This window comes from Cervus canadensis, chromosome 2 (assembly GCF_019320065.1).
Source record: "Cervus canadensis isolate Bull #8, Minnesota chromosome 2, ASM1932006v1, whole genome shotgun sequence".
Classification (NCBI taxonomy): Eukaryota; Metazoa; Chordata; class Mammalia; order Artiodactyla; family Cervidae; genus Cervus; species Cervus canadensis.
The window spans coordinates 95,129,905-95,150,233 of record NC_057387.1 but is presented as its reverse complement, the minus strand read 5'-3'; the positions used below and the strand labels follow the sequence as shown (position 1 = coordinate 95,150,233).

General features: G+C 38.3%; 1 protein-coding gene across 4 annotated transcripts in view; it reads left to right on the top strand.

Annotated features, from left to right (window-relative positions):
• Positions 1-20,329, top strand: part of MAST2 (microtubule associated serine/threonine kinase 2) — a 202,861-nt gene that overhangs the window by 15,286 nt on the left and 167,246 nt on the right. For all 4 annotated transcript variants that reach the window (XM_043461467.1, XM_043461466.1, XM_043461465.1 and 1 more), the window contains exons 2-3: positions 6,903-7,050; positions 18,307-18,449. In XM_043461467.1, the coding sequence (XP_043317402.1) occupies positions 6,903-7,050; positions 18,307-18,449 (291 nt within the window). The remainder of the gene's footprint in view (positions 1-6,902; positions 7,051-18,306; positions 18,450-20,329) is intronic.

The window sequence follows — 20,329 nt, the reverse complement described above, 5'->3', positions numbered from 1 at the left end:
TGTTGTTGGCTTCAGCAGTTGGTAATGATATGTTTTGACTCAAATTCTGTTTGAATTTAACCTACTTGAAGTTCATTGAGCTTCTGAACATGTAGGCTCATGTCTCTCATCAAATTCGGGAAGTTTTTGGCAATTATTTCTTCAGGTATTCTTGCCATTTCCCTCTTCTTCTTCTTCTGGGATTCCCTTAATGCATATATTGGTTTTTTTGAAGATGAACCCCTCATCTCTTAGGCTCTCTCTTCACTTTATTCTCTTTTTTTCTTTTTGTTCCTCAGACTAGATAGCTTTGTCTTGTCCTCGAGATTGCTGATTATGTCTTTGCTTTCTCAAATTTGCCGTTGAACCCCCTACTGAATTTTTCATTTATTTATTGGTTTTCTTATTCTAGAATTTCTATTTGATTCCCTTTTATAATTTGTCTTTTTGTCGATAGTCTTGTTTTGGTCATACATTGTTTTCCTGATTTTCTTTAATTCTTTGCAAATGTTTTCCTTCGGTGATAGGAGCATAATTAAGACATTAGATTTCAAGTTTACTGCAAAGTGTGATACTGGGCTTCCTCAGGGATGTTTTCTGCTAATGTATTTTCACTCTTTTGAGTGGACCATATTTTATTACTTTATACATCTTGTGATTTTTAAAATTTTTATTGTTGAAAATTAGAGATTTGAATATTGGCAACTTGGGAATACAGTGTTTCCCCTTTCCCTAGGGTTTGCTATTTTTTGACTATTGAAGGCTGTAGTTGTTCATTTGTCTAGTGAGTTTTCTCAGCCTTTTTTGTAGAAATTGTATTTCTTGCTGTGGGTGATACTGAAGTCTCTATTCCTTAGCTTGTATTTTGATAAAGATTTTCTGGATTGCCAGGAGCTAAGCAAACAAACAAACAAGCATACAATCAATATGTTTGTTTTACAAACATACAACAATCTGGTCTTTGCAGATTGACTTTTTGACTCCTTCGGCCCTTAGCCAGACTTGTGCTGACTCCAGGGATCAGCTTGAGATGAAAGCTTAAAATCTCAGTGTTTCCTGAGCATGCATTTCACCCTGGGCTTTCTAAGTTACTTTATATACACAGGTGTTTGTGATTACCCTAATTTCCCAAAGAAACTCTCCCTTTTCCTGCCCAGATCTCAGGCAGTCAATTGTATGTCTCATTGTTAATCCTTTGCCCAGGTGGCTGTGGGTGTTTGGGTCACCTTATGGGATTTTAAGCAGTGCTTGCTGCTTTTCCACTGAGAAGATTCCAAGTTAGGTGAAATAGAGAGGAGTGCCTCGTGTCAGTCCTCCAGGCAGCCCCCAGGTAAGTTAGAACAGACGTAATAATTTACAAGTAAGGTCTACTCTGGTCCTTCTGGCACGAGGGGCCAGGGTCCCACTCTGGGATCCCAACTGATGTCTTCAAGATTGCCTCCACATCAAGGAATGAGTAGGGTGAGGGCGAGTAAAAATGCCACAAAGCTTTCCTACCATTTTTAAGTTGACTTCTTGATTCAGTTCTCATGGTTGTTGTAAATCTTCTATTTTCCAGAGTCTGACAAAAGTGGTTCTGACAGTTTCTGCCTGTTTTTCAGTGTTTCTTTGGGATAATTTTAGCTTGGGAACTGTCTACTCCACCATTTTTCTTATGTTGTCTTTCACTTGATTTTAATTTTTATCTTCCTAATGATGAATGATGTTAAGAATGGTTTCATTTTCCATATTTGCTTTTTCTTTGCTAAAATGTCTATTAGGTTTCTTGCTCATTTTTTTTTTATTGGCTTGTTACTGAATGCCTGTCTTTCTTAGATATGTTTTGCAAATATTTTTCCTCCTGTGTGATTTGTTTTCACTTTTTAAACAGTATCTTTGGAAGAGTAGTTTTTAAATTTGAAGTCTATAAATTTGTTCTTTTTTAAACTTATGCTTTGTTGGGTTATCTAAGAATGCTACCTAACTCAAAGTATGAAAATTTTACTCTTGTATTTTTTTGAAGTTTTATACTTTTAGATTTTATAGTTAGATTCATAATCCATTTAGAATTATTTTTCATACATTGCCTTTGATATGCCTGAGGTATGGGTCAAAGTACTTTTTTTTGTATATGCACATCAAGCAAAGGTTTTAATAGGGATAAAGAGAATATACTTTGATTAGTGTGACGTCTGGGTTTGACTCTTGGCAGGGTAGGTCAGGAAGAATCTATCACAGTATATGGACTTCTCTTCACCTATTAAATTACCATTCATATGGGATAAGACAACTTGTGTTGCAAGCCCAGGTTTTTAGCCTGATAGACAAGTTTTTAGTGTGTAGACTTCTGTTCTTTAGCTGTGAATCCTTTGATTATATCGAATCCTATCCTTGTGTGTGTGTGTGTTAGTTGCTCAGTTGTGTCTGACTCTTTGCGACCCCACAGATTGTTGCCCACCAGACTTCTCTGTCCATGGAATTCTCCAGGCAAGAATACTGGAGTGGATTGCCATTCCCTTCTCCAGAAGATCTTCCCAACCCAGGGATTGAACCCTGATCTCCTGCATTACAGGCAGATTCTTTACTGTTTGAGCTACAGGGAAGTCAAGGAAGGAAGTCCTATCCTGAAAGCATAATATAGTATAAACACAACACTAGCCTTGTGTATAAAGTTAGCCTGAGATTTGCTTTAGTACTGTGGGAGACCAAGAGAGTTCTGACCAAGAGAGGGAGGACTCTGTGAGGACTTGAGAAAAAGCAATAAGCTCTAGAGTTGGGAGGAGCATGTAGAGATTTTGTAGTCAGGCAATTTTCAACCTTTTATTTGATAGTTGAAATTTACATGTCATATAGTAGGTATGTTATTGTTACATTGTTGCTATAATAGATAAATACAAATTATGTGTAATTTCTGGCATGCAAGCTATAATTCTGCCTTTTAAAAAATCTCACGTAAGAAACAACGTTGTAACATAAGTGAACCGACTTTATTGTAGTATTTACCAGGAACTTGCTTTCATTTAATTAAGAGTATACTGATTGAGTACTTTAAATCAATTTCAAGTAATTTATGACACAATTCTCACAGTTGATCAACATGTGTGTCTGTTGGTGGAATCAAACTGAAAGTTTTTGTTTAGTTTGGTGGTTCTCAAACTTGAGTGTGCTTCAGACTTACCTGTTAAGACAGATTGCTGGTCCCCTACCTGAGATTTTCCAATTTAGTAGATCTGGGGTGGGCCTCTAGAATTTGCATTTCTAACAAGTTCACAGGTGATGCTGATGTTCCTGGTCTGGGGACCACATTTTCAGGATCACAGCTTAGGCCAACTTTCACCTTACTATTTCAGTATTCTAGGGGCAGAGTTTGTCCTTTTTAACATAGCCTATTCACTGTTAAGATAGTTCTTCCGACAATTAAACCTACTTCTCCTTCTGTTATTTTTGTCCAGTGTTTCTAGCTCTGGCCTGTGAAGTAAGAAGTTTACTTTTCCTGTAACAGAGGAGAAAGCCCTCATGTAGTTGAAGAAAGTTTTTCATGTCTCCTTTATTTAATTTCATTCATGTTAAGCATTTATAGTTTCCTAATAGTTATTGGAAGAATACTGTAATTTGTAGTTATGTTAATACTCCCATAACAGTGTTTTATTTGTAACCTCGTTTCTCTTCCTTTATTTTCTGGGATACTATCCAGGCCAGAATCCTGGAAGTCATCCTAGGTTCCTTCCCCTCCTTAACTCCCTATTTTGCCGAAGAATCATTTGATTGTAGAAATGCTAGGAACCAGATAAAAATTTGATCCAGTTTAAGCAGAAGGGGGCAGCTTATTTTAAGGGTACAGTAATATGCTATTGAACCTGAAAACCATGTGATTTGGCTGGATCTCTCATAAGTGACTAGAAATGGGAACTAGAAAATTGCAAGAAGTAAGTTAGTTTGGAAGTTATACTATAGAAAGGAAGTTCCTCCTCCCATGCCCCTTTTCTTTCTCTCTTAGACTATGTGTTCTATTTGCTTCATTCCCTTTTCTTGTCTTTAATAAATTCTTCAGTAAATCCAATAATGTTCTACTGTTTTAAAAAGTCCAGTCTAACTAACATATGTACAATAGATAGCCAGTGGGAATTTGCTGTATGACCCAGGAAACTCATACCAGGGCTCTCTAACAGCCTAGAAGGGTGGGAAGGGTTGGGAGGTGGGAGGGAGGTTCAGGAAGGAGGGGACATGTATACTTATGGCTGATTCATGTTGTTGTATGGCAGAAACCAACACAATATTGTAAAGCAGTTATCCTTCAATTAAAAATAAATAAGTCCAGTCTAGCTAGCTGAGCAAGAGAAGCAAGGTACAGAATAGTTCATAAAGAGTGATCTATTTATGTACTCAACTCTGTCCGAAGCCTGGATAGTAATTATCCTGGGGAGATAGTGTAGTGACTGAGAGGGAGCACAAGGGGCTTTCTGGAAAGTGCTTGGTTATGTTTCTTTTTTTTCTTTTTTTTTAAATCTTGATGGTGGTTACATGGATATGTTTAACTTGCTAAAATTCTTTGTTGTATGCTTAGTTATATGTACTTTTCTGAAATGAGTAATATACTAAAGTTAAAAGGACGTCCTGCTTTAAAAGTTAAATTTCATTTCCCATTTAATTAACATTTCCTTCCCTTTGCAAAGTTTTGATAGGAGAGACTTGGAATGAGAAGGTGCATAATCTGCTTTCATTTTTCCTCTCCTCTGGCTTCTTTTCTTTGGTATGTTATGATAGGGAATAGAGAGATTGAAAAGGATATGACTTTCTTTTTTTTTTTTTTTAGGATATGACTTTCTTTTAACTGATGCTGATCTAGTCCTATTGGTTGTCAGTCCTTTTGTGCCTAAGACTAATTGTTCATCCATACGATGAAGCAGGCATCCAAGTGCTGGCTCTGTCATGTAGCTCATTTTAAGTTATTTTGGGAGTATTTTCCTTTCCATGTTGCCTTCATATAGGATATTCCTTCGCCTTGGTATCTTGTCAGACCTCCTCACTTCCCTCCACCCACAGCTGCTTGCTGGAGTGTTGCCTCTGTGAATGGCCAGCCCTTTTAGATGGGTTACCAGCTTTAGTGCCCAAACCCTGATTTCTTTATGGTTTCTACTTGATGCATAAGTACTGTTTCATCCTTGTCACACCATTTGGTGGTAATATAGGCTGCTGCCTTGATGCTTTCTCTTTTTACATTGACTTCGTACATTCCCCTTTCTTCCTGCTCATTCCTGATACAGTTGCCTGGACACATCAATTGCTTCAGTGGTTGTTGTTTAGTCGCTCAGTCACGTCCAACTCTTTGTGACCCCATGGACTACAGACTCCAGGTCTCCCTGTCTCTCACCATCTCCTGGAGTTCACCCAAGTTCATGTCCGTCGAATTGGTGATGCTATCCCACCTTCTTATCCTCTGCTGCCCTCTTCTTTTGCCTTCCGTCTTTCCCAGCATCAGGGTCTTTTTCAATGCTACCAGTAATGGTACAGTGCCTTACTATCCCCCATATTCTTTTATCCATTTACTACCAATTTTAAAAATACTTTCTCCTTGGGACTTTCGTTGTGGTTCAGTGGTTGGGACTTCGCACTCTCACTGCTGAGGGCCCAGGTTCTATCCCTGGTCAGGGAACTAAAATCCCACAAGTGGCGCAGTGTGACAAAAAACAAAACAACAACAACCAAGAAAACAACTTTTCCCCCTTTCTCTTCAGCTGTTTTTCATCAACTTCACTCTTTTTAAGCTGGGGTATTTGTAAACTATATTCTGGATAGCCACTACCAACCAGTATTTGTGCTTTCCTATGTGTGAACCTACCTGTCACAATATGTGAGACCAGAGGCTTTTAAAAAAATCTTTTCTCAAGGAGGTAGGCGTTTCTCCATTTATTTTCCATCCCCTATGGCTTTTAGTATTGCTGTGGTACCAGTTACTTGTGTCTTGTTTTTCAAATGGCAGGTAATGTACATTTCATTTATTTCTCCTTATGCTTCTCATTTTGTTTTTTTACTGTCCAGGTCAGATTGATGTGCTGCTTATCTCTGTTTGTTGTAGCTTCCTTCATTGAAATGTAAAAGATAGGCTTCATTTGCCGTTTTTTTTTTTTTAAAAGAATATTTTCTCATTTAATGCTGCTAATTAGGTGGGTGTTTGCTTTAGAATGTCTGCATCTTGATGATGCTTATTGGTGAGGAGGAAGTGGCATTGGGATGGAGTGGGATGGGCTAGACTAAAGGCAAAGGGAAGGCACTTCATGTTGTCTGTATTGCCTCCTTTGTACCATTATACTTTTCCATATATTTAGCTCCTATTATAGAAACATAAGATCTTCCCTGGTGACTCAGATGTGAAGAATCCTCCTGCAAAGTGGGAGACCTGGGTTCGATCCCTGGGTCAGGAAGATCCCCTGGGGGAGGGCCTGGCTACCCACTCCAATATTCTTGCCTGGAGAGTTATAGACATATGTATTATAGAATATAAAGAAGGTTCTGAGTTTTACTTCAGCATTAACTGAATGTTAGGGATATTTGTAACTTTGTGTGACAGGTATTTTATTATTTATGATTTTTTAAAAACTGAGATATGCTTTTCTTTACTGGATGTAATGTGACTAAAAGAAAAGTAAATAAACATAAGTAGACATGTACTCGTTAGGAATAATGTATCCTGTCAAAGTGCCTTATTGTATCACCTTGAAATCTCATCCCCTATTTTTCCTTTTGTAATCAATGTCTCACATCATTCATGGCATACCAAAACAGTTGTCACTAAGAAATTTGTTTCTGGCTTCAGCTGTTCAATAGGAAATATGAAATGTTGGCACTTTTTAACTGTAATGAATGTTGTAGAGATGTTTAAAGTTCTTATACTTTCAGAAAAGACATTAAAGATTTATGTGTTTTACTTTTTACTTCCTTTGAAGGATGTGATAACTGGACGTAGTCCCCTGCTCTTCAGGAAGCTTAGTAATCCTGACATATTTTCATCCACTGGAAAAGCTAAACTTCAACGACAACTTAGTCAGGATGACTGTAAGTTACGAAGAGGAAGCCTGGCCAGTTCTTTGTCAGGTAAGTATCTAGTTTTTTTTTTCTTTTTAAGAGTTTTGGGACTGTGTTGTCAGTGTTTAAGGGTGTATCAACTTGGCATCTTGACACCTTCTTCTGTGGTAATAGTCTTCTATAGAACACTTGTGAGTAAGGCTGTCTTCCTTTCTTTGCTGTTTCCTCATGGCATCTCTGAATGCTAACCTCATGAACCTGCTAAATATTTCTTGATTGACCATTATTACTGGTTATTCCCTTTCAATATGATTTTTGCTCTGTGTTTATTTCTTCAGACTTCACAAACTTTGCTGCTGCTGCTTTTTCTTTTCTTTTTTTCTATTTCTGAAATACATTCCAAAGGCCATAGTGTCTCCCTACCTCTTCTATAGAAAAGTCTTAAAAGATTCAAAAGGAAAAATTAATACAAGGAATTCATGCCTAAATAGGAAGCAATTAAAACATGGCATGATTTTAAGCAGTCAATAGAGTATGAAAAAAGAATCTATTTGACTTTAGTTGAAGAAGGAAAAGTAGTCCTATTATGTTCCTTGGCCTATAGTGAACAGTATCAATTTCTTTTTACTTTTGTTCCTTTTCAGGGCTATTCCTTTGGTTTTCTCTTCTCACTCTTCTATTGAAATTTTTATTTTGTCTGTCATGTTTTAATCACATAGAACTGTTTCTTTCTTTTTCTTTTTTTCATTTATTTTTATTAGTTGGAGGCGAACCACTTTACAATATTGTAGTGGGTCCTGTCATACATTGACATGAATCAGCCATGGAGTTACATGTATTCCCCATTCCGATCCCCCCTCCCACCTCCCTCTTTACCCAATTCCTCTGGGTCTTCCCAGTGCACCAGGCCCGAGCACTTGTCTCATGCATCCAACCTGGGCTGGTGATCTGTTTCACCATAGATAATATACATGTTTCGATGCTGTCCTCTCGAAACATCCCACCCTCGCCTTCTCCCACAGAGTCCAAAAGTCTGTTCTGTACATCTGTGTCTCTTTTTCTGTTTTGCATATAGGGTTATCATTACCATCTTTCTAAATTCCATATGTATGTGTTAGTATGCTGTAATGCTCTTTATCTTTCTGGCTTACTTCACTCTGTATAATGGGCTCCAGTTTCATCCATCTCATTAGAACTGATTCAAATGAATTCTTTTTAATGGCTGAGTAATATTCCATGGTGTATATGTACCACAGCTTCCTTATCCATTCATCTGCTGATGGGCATCTAGGTTGCTTCCATGACCTGGCTATTATAAACAGTGCTGCGATGAACATTGGGGTGCACGTGTCTCTTTCAGATCTGGTTTCCTCAGTGTGTATGCCCAAGAGTGGTATTGCTGGGTCATATGGCAGTTCTATTTCCAGTTTTTTTAAGAAATCTCCACACTGTTTTCCATAGTGGCTGTACTAGTTTGCATTCCCACCAACAGTGTAAGAGGGTTCCCTTTTCTCCACACCCTCTCCAGCATTTATTGCTTGTAGACTTTTGGATAGCAGCCATCCTGACTGGCGTGTAATGGTACCTCATTGTGGTTTTTGATTTTGGCATTTCTCTAATAATGAGTGATGTTGAGCATCTTTTTCATGTGTTTGGTTAGCCATCTGTATGTCTTCTTTGGAGAAATGTCTGTTTAGTTCTTTGGCCCATTTTTTGATTGGGTCATTTATTTTTCGGGAATTGAGCTGCAGGAGTTGCTTGTATATTTTTGAGATTAATCCTTTGTCTGTTGCTTCATTTGCTATTATTTTCTCCCAATCTGAGGGCTGTCTTTTCACCTTGCTTATAGTTTCCTTTGTTGTGCAAAAGCTTTTAAGTTTCATTAGGTCCCATTTGTTTATTTTTGCTTTTATTTCCAATATTCTGGGAGGCGGGTCATAGAGGATCTTGCTGTGATTTATGTCGGAGAGTGTTTTGCCTATGTTCTCCTCTAGGAGTTTTATAGTTTCTGGTCTTACATTTAGATCTTTAATCCATTTTGAGTTTATTTTTGTGTATGGTGTTAGAAAGTGTTCTAGTTTCATTCTTTTACAAGTGGTTGACCAGTTTTCCCAGCACCACTTGTTAAAGAGGGTGGTGTTTTTTCCATTGTATATCCTTGCCTCCTTTGTCGAAGATAAGGTGTCCATAGGTTCGTGGATTTATCTCTGGGCTTTCTATTCTGTTCCATTGATCTATATTTCTGTCTTTGTGCCAGTACCATACTGTCTTGATGACTGTGGCTTTGTAGTAGAGTCTGAAGTCAGGCAGGTTGATTCCTCCAGTTCCATTCTTCTTTCTCAAGATTATTTTGGCTATTCGAGGTTTTTTGTATTCCCATACAAATTGTGAAATTCTTTGGTCTAGTTCTGTGAAAAATACCGTTGGTAGCTTGATAGGGATTGCATTGAATCTATAGATTGCTTTTGGTAGTATAGCCATTTTCACAATATTGATTCTTCCAATCCATGAACACGGTATATTTCTCCATCTGTTTGTGTCCTCTTTGATTTCTTTCATCAGTGTTTTATAGTTTTCTATGTATAGGTCTTTTGTTTCTTTAGGTAGATATACTCCTAAGTATTTTATTCTTTTTGTTGCAATGGTGAATGGTATTGTTTCCTTAATTTCTCTTCCTTAATTTCCTTGTTTTCTCATTGTTAGTGTATAGGAATGCAAGGGATTTCTGTGTGTTAATTTTATATCCTGAAACTTTACTATATTCGTTGATTAGCTCTAGTAATTTTCTGGTAGAGTCTTTAGGGTTTTCTATGTACAGGATCATGTCATCTGCAAACAGTGAGAGTTTCACTTCTTCTTTACCTATCTGGATTCCTTTTACTTTTTTTTCTGCTCTGATTGCTGTGGCCAGAACTTCCAAAACTATGTTGAATAGTAGTGGTGAGAGTGGGCACCCTTGTCTTGTTCCTGATTTCAGGGGAAATGCTTTCAATTTTTCACCATTGAGGGTAATGCTTGCTGTGGGTTTGTCATATATAGCTTTTACTATGTTGAGGTATGTTCCTTCTATTCCTGCTTTCTGGAGAGTTTTAATCATAAATGGATGTTGAATTTTGTCAAAGGCTTTCTCTGCATTTATTGAGAGAATCATATGGTTTTTATCTTTCCATTTGTTAATGTGGTGTATTACATTGATGGATTTGTGGATATTAAAGAATCCTTGCATTCCTGGGATAAAGCCCACTTGGTCATGGTGTATGATTTTTTTAATACGTTGTTGGATTCTGTTTGCTAGAATTTTGTTAAGGGTTTTTGCATCTATGTTCATCAGTGATATTGGCCTGTAGTTTTCTTTTTTTGTGGCATCTTTTTCTGGTTTTGGAATTAGGGTGATGGTGGCCTCATAGAATGAGTTTGGAAGTTTACCTTCTTCTGCAATTTTCTGGAAGAGTTTGAGTAAGATAGGTGCTAGCTCTTCTCTAAATTTTTGGTAGAATTCAGCTGTGAAGCCATCTGGTCCTGGGCTTTTGTTTGCTGGAAGATTTCTGATTATAGTTTTGATTTCCTTGCTTGTGATGGGTCTGTTAAGATCTTCTGTTTCTTCCTGGGTCAGTTTTGGAAAGTTATACTTTTCTAAGAATTTGTCCATTTCTTCTAAGTTGTCCATTTTATTGGCATATAGCTGCTGGTAGTAGTCTCTTATGATCCTTTGTATTTCACTGTTGTCGGTTGTGATCTATTTTCATTTCTAATTTTGTTAATTTGGTTCTTCTCTCCTTGTTTCTTAATGAGTCTTGCTAACGGTTTGTCAATTTTGTTTATTTTTTCAAAAAACCAGCTTTTAGCTTTGTTGATTTTTGCAATGGTCTCTTTAGTTTCTTTTGCATGTATTTCTGCCCTGATTTTTAAGATTTCTTTCCTTCTTCTAACTCTGGGGTTTTTCATTTCTTCCTTCTCTAGTTGCTTTAGGTTTAGAGTTAGGTTATTTATTTGACTTTTTTCTTGTTTCTTGAGGTAAGCCTGTATTGCTATGAACCTTCCCCTTAGTACTGCTTTTACAGTGTCCCATAGGTTTTGGGTTGTTGTGTTTTCATTTTCATTCATTTCTATGCATATTTTGATTTCTTTTTTGATTTCTTCTATGATTTGTTGGTTATTCAGAAGTGTGTTATTTAGCCTCCATATGTTTTAATTTTTAACAATTTTTTTTTTCCTGTAATTGAGATCTAATCTTACTGCATTGTGGTCAGAAAAGATGACTGGAATGATTTCAGTTTTTTTGAATTTTCCAAGACTAGATTTATGGTCCAGGATGTGATCTATTCTGGAGAAGGTTCCGTGTGCACTTGAGAAAAAGGTGAAGTTGATTGTTTTGGGGTGAAATGTCCTATAGATATCAATTAGGTCTAGCTGGTCCATTGTGTCATTTAAAGTTTGTGTTTCCTTGTTAATTTTTTGTTTAGTTGATTTATCCATAGTTGTGAGTGGGGTATTAAAGTCTCCCACTATTATTGTGTTACTATTAATTTCCTCTTTCATACTTGTTAGCGTTTGCCTTACATATTGCGGTGCTCCTATGTTGGGTGCATATATATTTATAATTGTTATATCTTCTTCTTGGATTGATCCTTTGATCATTATGTAGTGTCCTTCTTTGTCTCTTTTCACATCCTTTATTTGAAAGTCTATTTTATCTGATATGAGTATTGTGACTCCTGCTTTCTTTTGTTCTCCGTTTGCGTGAAATATTTTTTTCCAGCCCTTCACTTTTAGTCTGTATGTGTCTCTTGCTTTGAGGTGGGTCTCTTGTAGACAGCATATATAGGGGTCTTGTTTTTGTATCCATTCAGCCAATCTTTGTCTTTTGGTTGGGGCATTCAACCCATTTACATTTAAGGTAATTATTGATAGGTGTGGTCCGGTTGCCATTTACTTTGTTGTTTTGGGTTCACGTTTATACAACCTTTCTGCATTTCCTGTCTAGAGAAGATCCTTTAGCATTTGTTGAAGAGCTGGTTTGGTGGTGCTGAATTCTCTCAGCTTTTGCTTGTCTGTAAAGCTTTTGAATTCTCCTTCATATCTGAATGAGATCCTTGCTGGGTACAGTAGTCTAGGTTGTAGGTTATTCTCTTTCATTACTTTAAGCATGTCCTGCCATTCCCTTCTGGCCTGGAGGGTTTCTATTGATAGATCAGCTGTTATCCTTATGGGAATCCCTTTGTGTGTTATTTGTTTCTCCCTTGCTGCTTTTAATATTTGTTCTTTGTGTTTGATCTTTGTTAATTTGATTAATATGTGTCTTGGGGTGTTTCGCCTTGGGTTTATCCTGTTTGGGACTCTCTGGGTTTCTTGGACTTTGGTGGCTATTTCCTTCCCCATTTTAGGGAAGTTTTCAGCTATTATCTCCTCGAGTATTTTCTCATGGCCTTTCTTTTTGTCTTCTTCTTCTGGGACTCCTATGATTCGAATGTTGGGGCGTTTCACATTGTCCCAGAGATCCCTGAGGTTGTCCTCATTTCTTTTGATTCTTTTTTCTTTTTTCCTCTCTGCTTCATTTATTTCCACCATTTTATCTTCTACCTCACTTATCCTATCTTCTGTCTCTGTTATTCTACTCTTGGTTCCCTCCAGAGTGTTTTTTATCTCATTTATTGCATTATTCATTTTTAATTGACTTTTTTATTTCTTCTAGGTCTTTATTAAACATTTCTTGCATCTTCTCAATCTTTGTCTCCAGGCTATTTATCTGTAACTCCATTTTGTTTTCAAGATTTTGGATCATTTTTATTATCATTATTCTAAATTCTTTTTCAGGTATATTCCCTATTTCCTCCTCTTTTGTTTGACTTGGTGGGCATTTCTCATGTTCCTTTACCTGTTGAGTTTTTCTCTGCCTTTACATCTTGTTTGGATTGCTGTGTCTGGAGTGGGCTTTCTGTATTCTGGAGGTCTGTGGTTCCTTTTTATTGTGGAGGTTTCACCAGTGGGTGGGGTTGGACGATTGGCTTGTCAAGGTTTCCTGGTTAGGGAAGCTTGCATCGGTGTTCTGGTGCGTGGAACTAGATTTCTTCTCTCTGGAGTGCAATGGAGTGCCCAGTAATGAGTTTTGAGATGGGTCTATGTGTTAGGTGTGACTTTGGGCAGCCTGTATGTTGATGCTCAGGGCTATGTTCCTGCGTTGCTGGAGAATTTGCATGGTATGTCTTGCTGTGAAACTTACTGGCTCTTGAGTGGTGGTTGGTTTCAGGGTAGGTATGGAGGCTTTTGGACAGTCTCTTATTACTTAATGTTCCATGTAGTCAGGAGTTTTCTGGTGTTCTCAGGTTTTGGGCTTAAGTCTCCTGCCTCTGGATTTCAGTTTTATTCTTCCAGTAGTCTCAAGACTTCTCCAACTATACAGCACTGATAATAAAACTTCTAGGTTAATGGTGAATAGATTCTCCCCGTGAGGGACACCCAGAGAGGTTCACAGAGTTACATGAAAAAGAGGAGAGGGAGGAGGGAGATAGAGATGAGCAGGAGGAGAAAAAGGGGGACTCAAGAGGATAGAGGCAGATCTACGCAGTTGTCTGTTCCCAGAGTGTTCTCCGTAGCCCAGACACCCAGAAAGATTCACAGAATTTGATTGGGAAGAGAAGGAGAAAGGAGGAAATAGAGGTGTTCTGAGGTAGAAAACGGAGAGTCAAGATTGGGAGAGAGTAATCAACACACTCCTGAATAAAAATGGGAACTGGATATTGGATTCTTAAATGTCCAAAATTTATATCACATACTGAAAAACAAAGATTAAAAATCTAGAGTAGAGGTTAGACTCTTAAAAATACAATATTAAAAACAAAAACACAAAAAAGTTTTAGAAATATATATGAAGTTTGGTTTAAAAATAGGGCTTCTCTTTTTTTTTTTTGCAAGGTTATAGTGAAATGAAAATGAAAATTAAGGCGTAATAGAGGACTTTAAAAGGAAATAAGAGAAAAAGAAAGAAAAAAAAAGAAAAAAGAAAAATAAAAAACAAGACAGAGAAATTTTTTCCTAATTAAAAAAAATCATAAAACTCTATGAAAATGAAAGTTAAGGAGTAATGGGGGAGTAATAGGGAATTTTAAAAGAAAATAAAAGAGAAAAAATAAAAAAAGAAAAAAAAATTTTTTTAATTAAAAAAAAAAACAAAGGTAAAAATATATGTAGGAATGTCTCTGGAGCTGTTGCAGTCAGTGTGGGTTTGGTTCAGGTTCAGATAGCTCCTCGTTCCAGCTTACACTTCTTGATATCTATAGGCCCCTTCCAGTGTAGTCAGTGTTCTCTACAGGGATTTTAATCTGTTGCACCGGTCCCTTCTGAAGCGGTTCCCTTTGTTTATTTGGCTTCTGTTTGCCGGTCTCTTCAGTGCCTAATTTCTGCCCTGATACAGGCGGGTGGAGGTGGTCTCTTGTTCAGGTTGCTAGTTCCGTCACGCTGCGGGGAGGGACGGGCGCTGCTTTCCCCGTCTACGCTGCTCAGGCTCCCGGCTGCTCTATATAGAGCGTGCCCTGCGCTGCGCGCGGTTCCAGCCCTCCGGTGTTCCACAAAAGCGCGGACTCGGCTGCGCCTGCGTTTTGTGCCTTCCCCAGCCCAAGCAGCTCAGGCAGCCAGGAGCTTGACGGGCACACTCTCCCCGGGTGCGGCGCACCTTCTCCTCTCCGCGGTCCCAGCCTCAGTTTCCGCCCGCACCAGTCGGGTACGTGTGCCTTCTCCCCTCCGCCTCCCCAGCCCCAGTCCCCATCCGCGCCAGTCCGGTGCATGTGCCCTGTGTCTAGCCGCGACCCTCCCGGCGGATGTCGACCATCCAGAATCTCAGGAGGTCTTTGATTAGAAACTGGAGGCCTGTTTGCAGTGCGGTAGGGGATGCTTTCCTTGGGGCCGAGCTGCCCCTTTCCCCTCCCCTCTGCCTCCTGCCTCTGGCGGGGCTGGGCCGGTCCGCAGCCGGCTACCTCCTCTGGACTTGCTCGGTCCCTTTGTTCTGCGAACGGCCAGCAGTGTGTTTGGGCTGGTTAATTTTCTCTCTCTCTCTTGCCATCCCACAGTTTAAGTTGGTAACTCACAAAAGCTCCCTCCGATTGCCCTCAGGCCTGGTCCTTACCCTAAGCAATGCCGCCCGCTCCTCTCCTTTCAGCCCCCACTTGCTGGTGGCGGATGCGGGCGTCTGGGGTACTTTTCTGCTGGGAGTTGCTTTTAGGCACGTAATCTGTGGGTTTTATTTATTTTTCCCTACCAGTTAGGATGCCCTCCGAGATTAAAAAACTTCCCCCAGACCCGCCAGTGCGAGGGTTTCCTGGTGTTTGGAAACCTCCTCTATTAAGACTCCCTTCCCCTTACGGATCTCCGTCCCTAGCTCTTTTGTCTCTCTTTATCTTTTATATTTTGTCCTACCTCCTTTCGAAGACAATGGGCTGCTTTTCTGGGCGCCTGATGTCCTCAGCTAGCGATCAGAAGTTGTTTTGTGAAGTTTGCTCTGCGTTCAATTGTTCTTTCGATGAATTTGTAGGGGAGAAAGTGGTCTCCCCTTCCTATTCCTCCGCCATCTTGGCTCCTCAGAACTGTTTCTTGTTTGTTTCTTTTTCCATAGTGTTTTGCTCTTCTTTCAAGGATGTGTTTTATCTTCTCATTCCCTATGAGTAAAGGGATTTTTACTTTTTAAATTAAAATTTTCTTGAAGTTTTCTTTTTTCTTTTTTTTGGCTCAGCTGGATCTTCATTGTGGCACACAGGGTCTTCTCTAGTTGCAGAGCACAGGCTCTACAGGGCGTGGGCTCTCTAGTTGTGGCATGGGCTTAATTACCCTGTGGCATGTGGGATCCTAGTTCCCTGACCAGGGATCGAACCCAGCCCCTTGTAGTGAGAGTGCTGAGTCCTAACCACTGGGCTGCCAGGGAATTCCCTCTTTATTCTCATTTAATGGAGTTTCCAGGGGGACAAGATACAAATATGTGGTCATTCAACCATCTTTAACTGGGAATATTTCTTAAAAATAGGCTCTTGAAATCATTATAAGAGTAATAATTAGAATTTTTAAGTTTTTTCCCCTGAGTTATTTGTTTACTAAAGGGCTAGTTGCTCCATTTGTTCATGTTGTTCCTTTTGTTTTAAGCTATTCGTGTTCCTCAAATTCTTGACATTTCTTGGTAAGCTTCAAGCCCTTACTAGTATATGTCCATATGGGTTTTTTCTGCTGTCATGTAAATTTCTTTCCCCATTAGGCACTTATTTTGAAGAGAGAGAGAATTGTGATACTAGCCTTTGGATATGTGGATGGGAAGTTAACAACAAACTAATTTTCCTTTAGGTTATATAGCTCCTCATGTATAGGCAGATTGCCTGGAGAGCTTGGCAACATTTGCAGAAGGAAGAAAAGAAACTAGGCAGGCTCTACTCCAGGCTTGTGGAGGTTTTGAGTAGAGAAACAGTATTATTTTTTTGTGGAGGGTTTTATGAAAAGACTTCTCATTGAAGCATGCATTTGAGAGCATAGTTGGGAGAGAGCTAGATTTTTTTTTAAATTTTGTTTCTGATGAAAAATGTAAAATATGCCAGTTATACAAAATTTGAGTGCAGTAACATGCTTCATGTCAAAGTTGAAAATCTTTACGTTCTTCTCTTTTCCCTCCCTCCAAACCACTTATGTATACTCCATTATATTTAAATATACATTTAAAATCTTATGTAAGTATATAAACTTTATTTTAAAAATAAAAATTGAGATCTTATGCTATATACTTCCTTTCTGCTATTTTCACTCAACTGAAAACATTGAACATTTTCTCCTGACTGCAGTGTTGAGCTGCCTCATTATTTTTAATGGATTCAGTATGTCATTATGTGGAGATATTATAATTTCTTTAATTTGTAGTGATCATTTATTTTATTCCCCATTTTATTATAGTGAGAGCATTGCTAGGGTTAACTTTCTGGTCTACTTTTTTTTTTCCTTTGCATTCCTACAAATGGAATACTATGTCTAGGCTTACTCAAATTAAAATTATAATAGGTTTTGCTAAATTGCCCTCCAAATAAGTTCCATCACATTTTGTTTGCAGTAAAAGGGTATGTTACAGCACAAACAAAACCCAAACCTAGTTTTGCTCATACCTCTTTATAAAAGTGGTTATTTCTCTGATGAATAGAATTTTGCAGGAAGAAGAGTTTTTAAGTAAAATTGGTGATCAAGTTAAAGCCAGGTGAATATGCAGGGCAGAATATTGAAGTTGAATGAGTGAATGGGTTTGGAAAAAGTAGAAGGAGATGAGGCCAGGGAGATAATATGGATTTATGGAGGATCTTTTTAGAGTTTTAAAAGTGTAACTTAGGACTTCCCTGTCAGTCCAGTGGTTAAAACTCTTGTGCTTCCCCTGCAGGGGTTGTGGGTTCAGTCTCTGGTCAGGGAACTAATATCTCGCTTATCACATGGTTCTGCCAAATAAAAACAAAAAAACCAAAAAAAAAAAAAACAAAACTAAAAAAGCAACAAAAAGTGTGGCTTAATTCTTTAAACAGTAGAGAGTCATGAGAAGGGAATGACATGACCATATTTGTTTTGTTGGATCACTAGCACCAGTGCAAAGAATGGTGTGAGGGAAGGGGTTGAAATGGGACTTGAACCTCAGCTAGAAAGTCATTGCAGTTCTAGGTGCTCCATCTTTATAAATGAGTTTCTTGCAGTCTTTCAGTGGGATTAAGGCATTCAGTCAATCTGGACTGAACACATGGAATCTGGCAAGAGCAGCATAGATTCAGTGTTTGCCTTCTGGAAACCTAAGGGCCAAACTTGTCTAGGAGAAGCTTTCAGCTCCATTCTTAGCACATTGAGTTGATGAGAAACTAGGTAGGATGGAAGGGACTGGAAAACTCCTAGCCTTCTAGGTTGGGTGTTAGGTTGGAACAAGCCTGTTTGGTTGAAAGTTGGGCCCTGGCCTGGTGGTGAATATTACAGAGAATTTAAAATCATCGACTCAGTTCAGTATTCCACTTGGATTTCTCACTACCACCAACATAGGTGGAGTTTTTTAGAGGGCTACAGATCCTAAAATGGATGTTGGAGGGGCTTCACTTTGCTTTGGATCAATGTACTTTTTTTTTTTTTTTTCTTTTTTCTGTATTTATTTATTTGTTTTTTTCCATTTCTTTTTTTTTTTTCCCATTTATTTTTATTAGTTGGAGGCTAATCACTTTACAATATTGTAGCGGTTTTTGCCATACTGGATCAATGTACTTTTAATCCATTTGCTGTGATTTATATTTTTTCATTTCATTAGTTAATAATTTGTTAATTTTCCAAATGTTGTGTTTGAAGGTAAGCAGCTGCTCCCCTTGTCCGGCAGTGCACACAGCAGTGTGGGACAGGTGACTTGGCAGTCATCAGGAGAAGCGTCCAACCTGGTGCGGATGAGGAATCAGTCCCTTGGACAGTCTGCGCCTTCCCTTACTGCTGGTTTGGTAAGTGTTAGTACAGATGTTCCCTTGCTCTGTGAACAAATCCTTGGTTGTCATTTGTCATTACCATAGCTATATTTTTCCTTTAGGGTTTGGCTAGATTAATTTCTCAAAGCAAACAATGGAAAAGAATGGAATTTAATAGACTGTATTCTGAATGCACTCTCATGCTGTCACTGGTACTGACTGTGTAATGAGAGTCAATAAAAAGATTCAGTATGATTTTAACTTTAATGAATAAATTTCCTGAGAAAGAGCTTTCTTATGGAAATGATTCTAAATCTTGTGAAGTTGTGTTGCTTCCGTATATAGCTCTGTGGTATACATATTTAGTACACAGGGAACATGTTTTACACAGAGTAGGCACTTCAGTATATATCAGGTGAAAGAATGAGCCTCTTCCTTGTCTAGCTTTGCATAGTAGACAGGACCTAACAGGTTAAGCTGTATAGTCTGGGCAGGTTGTTCTCTGCCTGTTGTTGCGTCTTGTACCCTTTTATCCTCAGTGGCCCTGCCTCTTTACTTGGGGAATCCATTGACTTTCTATTGATCTCAACCCTCTTCCCTCTATCTGTAAGACAAGGCAGACTAGTAATTTGCAGGATATGATAACAAGCTTGTTCCCGTTAAGATAAGTTCATCTACTCTTTGGGGCCATAAATCTTTTGGGTTGGCATATAGGCAGTAGAAAGCTTTGTCCATTTGTTCATCCAAGAAAGTGGGGATAGGGGAAGAAGTCTTCTTATAGCAGGTAGGAAGTTAGTTTTTGGATCAAGATTTCCTTATATGACCTGAGGTTTGTGATTTCAGGCTACAGGGATAATTGGCATCATTTATGGAACTTCCCCAGCTTTTTATTTTGAAAATATCAAACTTACATAAAAATGGAAGAAATGGCAGTTAAACTTACTTAGATTGACCAATTTGGTTGTAACTTTATATTTTGTGACATTTGTTTTATCTGTGTGTATATGTGTATATTTTTTTCCCTGAAGATTTCAAAGCAAGTAACAAACATTATGCTGTCTCACCCTCAAGTATTTTTCCTAAGATCAAGGGACAGTCTCCTAAATAACCACAATATATAACGGACCCTTGAACAACAGGGATTTGAATTGAGTGGGCCTAATTAAATGTGGGTTTTTTCCCCCATTAATACTACCAGATCCATGGTTGGTTGAATCCTGCAATGCAGAACTGTAGATAGGGAGGACCAGCCATAAATTTATACTTGGATTTTCCACTGCACGGGGATGGGGAGGGATTGGGAGATGTCAGCACCTCTAACCCTTGTGTTGTTCAAGAGTCGTCTATATTACCAGATCCGAGAAGTTTAACATAAATTTAATTTAAAAAAATTCAGATTTTTCCACTTGTTTTCAACATGTCTATTAAAGCCCCTTAACCTCTTTTAACCTCTGGAACTTAAAAAAAATCCATGCACCATCATAGAGATTTTGATCCAGTGGGTCTGGAGTGGTCCCAGGCATCCGTATTTGCTTTAAATGCACTCTTTTGAGAACTGCTGCCATTAAGGTAAAGCTGAATGTTTCATTTTAAGGTGGTTTGTTGCAGAGGAAATCACTGGACTGAGTTTGCTGAATTCCTAGCCTAACAATTGAAGGAGAATATTCCTGAATTAATTTTTTTTTTAAAAAGCTTATTGAAATATAATTCACATATGATAAAATTACTCATTTAAATTGTGCATTTCAGTGATTTTTAGTATATTCATAGATGCAGCAATCACTGCAGTCAGTCTTAGAATATTTTCATCATAATCAGAAGAAGAATTCCTAAATCCTTTAGCTATATCACCTTATTTTCGTATCTCTCTAGGTCTTTGTAACTACTAATATACTTTCTGCCTCCACAGATTCACC